The sequence below is a fragment of the Mandrillus leucophaeus genome, unplaced genomic scaffold (assembly GCF_000951045.1).
Source record: "Mandrillus leucophaeus isolate KB7577 unplaced genomic scaffold, Mleu.le_1.0 Scaffold105, whole genome shotgun sequence".
Taxonomy (NCBI): domain Eukaryota; kingdom Metazoa; phylum Chordata; class Mammalia; order Primates; family Cercopithecidae; genus Mandrillus; species Mandrillus leucophaeus.
This window is the reverse complement of record NW_012098654.1, coordinates 2,378,432-2,385,043: the sequence shown is the minus strand read 5'-3', so window position 1 is coordinate 2,385,043 and position 6,612 is coordinate 2,378,432. Positions and strand designations below refer to the sequence as shown.

The 6,612-nt window shown below is 45.4% G+C and overlaps 1 protein-coding gene across 1 annotated transcript in view; it reads right to left on the bottom strand.

Annotated features, from left to right (window-relative positions):
• The window catches only part of CAMTA1 (calmodulin binding transcription activator 1), a 1,080,371-nt gene that overhangs the window by 41,860 nt on the left and 1,031,899 nt on the right, over positions 1-6,612 (bottom strand). Inside the window, exon 14 of the mRNA XM_011981621.1 lies at positions 1,879-2,030. Within this exon, the coding sequence (XP_011837011.1) occupies positions 1,879-2,030 (152 nt within the window). The remainder of the gene's footprint in view (positions 1-1,878; positions 2,031-6,612) is intronic.

Here is a 6,612-nt window from a genome sequence, read left to right as displayed (position 1 = left end):
AGAAACCCCGTCTCTACTAAAAATACAAAATTAGCTGGGCGTGGTGGCACACGCCTGTAATCCCAGCTACTAGGGAGGCTGAGGCAGGAGAATCACTTGAACCTGGGAGGCAGAGGTTACAGCGAGCCGAGATTGCGCCATTGCACTCCTGCCTGGGCAACAAGAGCAAAACTCTGTCTCAACAACAACAACAACAACAACAACAACAAAAACCTAGTACTATCAGGTGAAAAAGAAGCCTATCTTAGGCCGGGTGTGGTGGCTCACGCCTGCAATCCTAGCACTTTGGGAGGCCAAGGTGGGTGGATCACCTGAGGTCAGGAGTTTGAGACCAGCCCGGCCAACATGGTGAAACCCCATCTCTTACTAAAAAGACAAAATTAGCTGGGCGTGGTGGCACACACCTGTAATCCCAGCTACTAGGGAGGCTGAGGCAGGAGAGTCACTTGAACCTGGGAGGTGGAGGTCGCGGTGAGCCATGATTGTGTCACTGCACTGCAGCCTGGGCGACAGAGCAAGACTCCATGTCAAAAAGGAAAAAAAGAAGCCTATCTTAGCCTTAATAATATTTTACTGTGTGCCAAGTCATTTCTTTCCTGCTGATTTCTGAAGATGGGGGAGCAATATGAAAATGTGAGGAGGAAAGAGGCTAGCTTTTTGGGTGTGACATATGATGCTATTTTAACCTATTATTATTTGAAATATTACTAATACTTGATATTTATGAGGTTCATAAAACCAAAAATATTCACCTAAAAACTTAACTGTGTAAAGGAAATTATAATTTGTCTTGAAGAGAAAGAGGGGTCATTATTTGAGGTTTTTTTTGCAAAGACTGAGTAGTGGAGATAAAAAATACCATCAGCTCCTTTAAATTTATCTTAGGGTCCTGAGAAATAATTTCTCCCTGGGAGACTTCCCCAAAATGAACTTCCTAAATGAAATGTATATAAAGCCTTCAAGACCAATGGGACTCTGAAACAATATTTGGTAATTTACCTGTATTTGGCAATATCATACATTCTTCATGGAACTTACAGAAAGTTTGTGAAAGATGCTGTAATGCATAATATTATTCTACACTGAATCATTACATAAACACTTTCTTTGGGCTCTTTTCATATTGACCTTGAGTTTATAAAAGGCTTATATGAATTACTGAATTCAATTATGTTTTATACCTATACTTAAGACAGGGATAAAATACAGAATAGAAAGTAGGAAGATTCTAAGTTAATTCTGAACCCTAGCAGAATCTGAGTTGCCATCTGGCTTTTTTTTTTTTTTTTTTGAGAGATAGGGTCTTATTCTATTGACCAGGTTGGAGTGCAGTGGAGTGATCACTGCAGCCTAAACTCCCAGGCTCAAGTGATCCTCCCACTTCAGCCTCCTGAATAGCTGGGATCACAGGGATGTACCACCACGCCTAACTTTTAAATTTTTTTTTAGAGAGACAGGGTCTCAATATGTTGCCCAGGCTGGTCTTGAACTCCTGGGCTCAAGCAATCCTCCCATCTTGGCCTCCTAAAGTGCTGGGATTATAGGTGTGAGCCACCACGCCCAGCTGGCATCTATTTTCCAATTGGTTGTCCTTAACTCCCACTGCCCTATAATTCAGTAGTGAATTCTGAGATGAATAGACATAACTTAAGGATTAGGTGGGTAAACAACTGAGAAGCTCCACATTCCAAGGCTGCTTCCATACTGCACAGATTGTAATGCTTAAAAGCACAGGTGCTGTAAAGTACTCCCTCAGGCCTTCTGCCTGAATTCAGGGATAGCATCAGCAGCAGAGAAGAGGCCTGTGATCCATCCACTGCCTCGCCAATCCATAAACATGAAGCGAAACGGGAGCCGAGCATCAGCACCGCCTCGTACCTGTGCCTGGCTCCCTCCATTCCCGCTCCCGCTGCCGCCTCCACTGCTGCCGCCTCCGCTCGCCTGTTTGTGCTGCTGGGACCCCGTCATCTCAGCCATCCTCCTCTCCATCTGCTCCAGTCGTTCCAGGATGGACATCCTGAACTGGTTATCTAGGGCAGAGCAGGAGGAAGAGTAAGGTTGGGTTCTGGAAGAAAAGCAGTCAACATGTGGCCTTGCCCGCCTTGCGAGACCAGCATCCAAATGCTGTCCGTAACTTCACCAAAACAGAGAGGTCTCTGCAGGCCACAGTTCCCCAGCACGATCATGAGTCTGTCACCTCACACAGGATGGTGGCATCTTCAGCAGCCCAAAGTTCTCAGATAAAGGACCAGAAAACAGCTTTTTGTCAGAGATCAAAAAGAGGTTCAGGTCCCTGCCCCCCAGTTTCTTTGTCAAATTCCCCAATGGAAACCCTGACATGAGATCTGGTAGAGAACCCTCTAGAGTGAGCAAAATAAATAAATACAATTTAAATTAAACTAGTAGAAGCAAGCAATCATGGCAAGAAAGGAAGGTATGTTAGACCAAATTATAAAAAAAAAAAAAAAGGTAGCATCTCTTTTACCAAAACACTGAGTTTTTACAAAAAAAAATTTTTTTTAATTTTATTTCCTGACCCAGGCTCTAGCTTTTATAATTTATTTCAGGAATAGCATTATTCAGTGCCTGAGAATGTTACACCCTTTTTTGTTTTGAGACAGTCTCACGTTGCTGCCCAGACTGGAGTGCAGTGGTGTGATCTAGGCTTACCTGCAACTTCCACTTCCCAGGCTCAAGCCATCCTCCCACCTCAGCCTCCCGAGTAGATGGAACCACAGTGTGCACCACCATGCCCAGCTAATTTTTGTTTTAGTTTTTTTTTTGTTTGTTTTTAGAGATGGAGTTTCACCATGTTGTCCAGGCCGGTCTCAAACTCCTGGGCTCAAGGAATCAAAGTGCCGGGAGTACAGGCATGAACCACCATACCCAGCCACATTTCATTTTTTTTTTTCTTTTTTGAGACAGAGTCTCGTGGTGCCACCCAGGCTGGAGTACAGTGGCGCAATCTCGGCTCACTGCAAGCCTCAGCCTCCCAAGTAGCTGGGACTACAGACGCCTGCCACCACACCTGGCTAATTTTAGTATTTTTAGTAGAGACAGAGTTTCACTATGTTGGCCAGACTGGTCTTGAACTCCTGACCTCGGGATCCGCCCGACTTGGCCTCCCAAACTGCTGGGATTACAGGCGTGAGCCTCTGCGCCCAGCCCCACATTTCTTTTAACACGTGTCTCATCACAGACAAACATAAATAGGTACCTCAACTTCTACATCAGAGAAACAACAGGAATTACTGTTGGAGCTAGGATTAAAACTCAAAGAGAAAACATGTTGTGATTCTGTACCACTTTACTAAGATTAGAACACATCTCTCCACATTCCTGCATTTACACACACGTGTGTGTGCACACACAAGCATACACGTTAGAGTTGGGTCACCTATCCGTGTACATAAGAGGAGTTAAATCGATGTGAAAATCAATCTGCCCATACTCGCTTCATATATATGTATAATATACATATTATATATGTCATAATATGACATATATAAAATATATGATCTATAATAATATATATGTTAAATATATATATAGAGAGAGAGAGGAGACTTTGAGATGGAAGCTCACTCTGTTGCTTAGGCTGGAGTGCAGTGGCATGATCTCGGCTCCCTGCAACCTACACCTCCTGGGTTCAAGCAATTATCCTGGCTCAGCCACCCGAGTAGCTGGGACTACAGGCACGTGCCACTATGCCCAGCTACATTCTTCTGTATTTTTAGTAGAGACGGGGTTTCACCATGTTGGCCAGGCTGGTCGTGAACTCCTGACCTCAAGTAATCTGCCCGCCTCAGCCTCCCAAACTGCTGGGATTACAGGCGTGAGACCCGGCACCTGGCCACACTTCACAAATTTTAAGGAACACCATGCTAGCTATTCAATAGCAAACAGGGGAGGTCTCTCCCTGCTTGAGCACAGGCAGACCTTGGTAAGTGAAGAAGGCAGCATAATGTGATAAGGAGGGATGGGGTGGGGATAGAGTTTAGACAAGTCAGGAAAGGTGACACTTCGAGTTTGATCAGTATGATGAGAAGGAGCCAAACATGTCCAGAACTGGGGCCTGGTAATAGCACATGCAAAGGCCCTGAGGCAGGGCATTCAGGGAGCAGAAGACTGTGTGGCTGGAGCACAGAGGTAGGGAGAACAGGAGACGATAGAGCTGGAGGTGTGCAGGAGCCAGACAGTGAATGGCTATGCAGAACCCTGGCTCTGCCATATAATAGCTGTGTAGCTTTGAACTTAGAACAAAACCTTTGATGCCTCAGTTTCCTCACCCCTTAAATGGGGACAGTAGTTATACCTACCTCAGAGAGCTGTTAATCTATGTAAGTGCTCAGAACATGATAAATCCTAGGTTAGCATGCTTGCCATCACCATCATCTTTAGACAAATGAAGTCAATGTCTGTAGAAGCTGACTGAACAGCTGTGACCACATATTTCTCCTCCAACTGTTGAGAACATAACTATTTTCAAAATACAGTCATCTGAATTATGCAAAGGGATAATCTGGAAAAGAAATATTTTATCACCACTCCTTACCATCCTGACTAAAAATTCCAAGACTAGTGAGCAAAGCGTACGACATTTGAGAGAAAACAACAGGCAGAGCTAGCACTCACAGAATGCTTCCTGCATGCCAGGCACCACTGTGTCACTGTGCAGATATTAACTCATTTACTCTTCACAACCATCACATGAGGTAAGTATTGCTATTATCCTCATTTTCCAGATGAGAAAACTGAGACACATGGATATAACCCATCTGTTTGGCCCCAGGGCTGAGAGTATAACCAGATATGCCAAGAAGAAAGAAGGGTGATGGGAAGAGAAGATGCACAGGCATGAGGCAGTCTTACCAGAAGAAGACAATATTCTCACTCTCCAGAAAGCTTAGCTCTGCTCAAAAGACAGTCAATACCCAGTCAGCAGTTCAGTCCTCACTTCAGATCAAACTGATTTTACTTTACTAAAACACAAAAGCAAGAGGAAGACTGCTTTTCAAGAATCTTGATATTATTTTCTGGCTGGGCACAGTGGCTCACGCCTGTAATCCCAGCACTTTCAGAGGCTGAGACAGATCACCTGAGGTCAGGAGTTCAAGACCAGCCTGGCCAACATGGTGAAGCCCAGTCTTTACTAAAAATACAAAAAAAGTTAACCAAGTGTGGTGTTACATGCCTGTAGTCCCAGCTACTCTGGAGGCTGATGCAGGAAAATCGCTCGAACTCAGGAGGTGGAGGTTACAGTGAGCCGAGACGGCACCACTGCACCTTAGCCTGGATGATAGAGTGAGACTCTGTCTCAAAAAAAAAAAAAAAAAAAAGATTCCTCATATTATTTTCTAATAAACTACTTCCAGGAACAACAATGCAAGAAAGACACTTCCTCTTTTAGTGTGAAAAATAACGTCTTCCTTCCAATTGCACAACTATGGATGGACAGACACAGCCAAACTTGGAGGATCCCGCCGCTAAGCGTCTCACTCAGTGGCAACTCCCCGCAGGGAAGTAACTGAATACACGCTGTGTGGGGTAACCTGCACACAGCCGTTCTCATCCTGTGACCACCAGCAGAAAACACAAGATGACTACTGAGGTGGCGCTGGTGTCCTTACTCCAGATGCCATGCCTTTCCGTTAGAAACCTGAAGTCTTGCAGATCACAGGTCTCTTCCATCTGAAGCCTAAGAAGTTGACTCTTCAGTTACGAGTCCAGTTCGAAGCAGCATGGCAGTTGCCCTATGCGGAATATTATAAACTCCCCTGCTTGTTCCTAATGCTGCTAAGCCAGACAACCATTTGTCTCAGAACCTACTCGGGGATCCTCATGCACCCCATCAAAATGGCTTGACTGAATTTTAAACCTTCACAGCCACAGATCTGTGATTTCTTCTGCGAGTCTACAAATCTTGCATCTGGTGAACGAGTTTTCAGTATCCATTTGACTTGTTCCAGAGCACTCTGGAACCACTCTGCAACTGAGTGGCCAAGATCAATATCCCATGGCAGACAAAGGGGCAGAAAAGCACCAAAAGCGCGCTCTGAGCTGTGGTCAGCCTGGAGCGAGCCTGTCTGCTGCCCGTGGAGGTGGCTTTGTGCTGCAGTGTGCTGCAGTGCGGTCCCCGCATCAGCTGTCCCCTGCCCATCCCCCTGTCAAGCACGGACACTGCAGACACAGACCTTCCCTGACATCACTGAGTCAGGCCCTGCCCACGGCATCTCCTGCTCCAACAGTCACAATGACACCATGTGTGCAACAGAAGTGACCAGCTTTTGTTCCCCAGCTGCACTCCCTGTTGCTATGCTGTGAGTGTATGATATTAAGCTGCTCTGAGAAGCACTTCATGAAAATACTCAGAAGCAATTATGTGCCTCTTAACAAAATCATATCATGCATAACGGCATCTCTGAGTCTGTCAATTCCAAAGGGGAAGGGAGTGATAATTAAAATAAAAAACCAATCTCAAATGCAAATGACTGAGCTGGCATCCCAGGGAGTGAGGTCTGCTGCACTCTGCTGCCCAAGTTCAGACAGACTTTCTCCTCACATGTCCTTTCCTCTGCACAGGGCCAGGGCCCAGCTCTTGGGGTTGGTTGT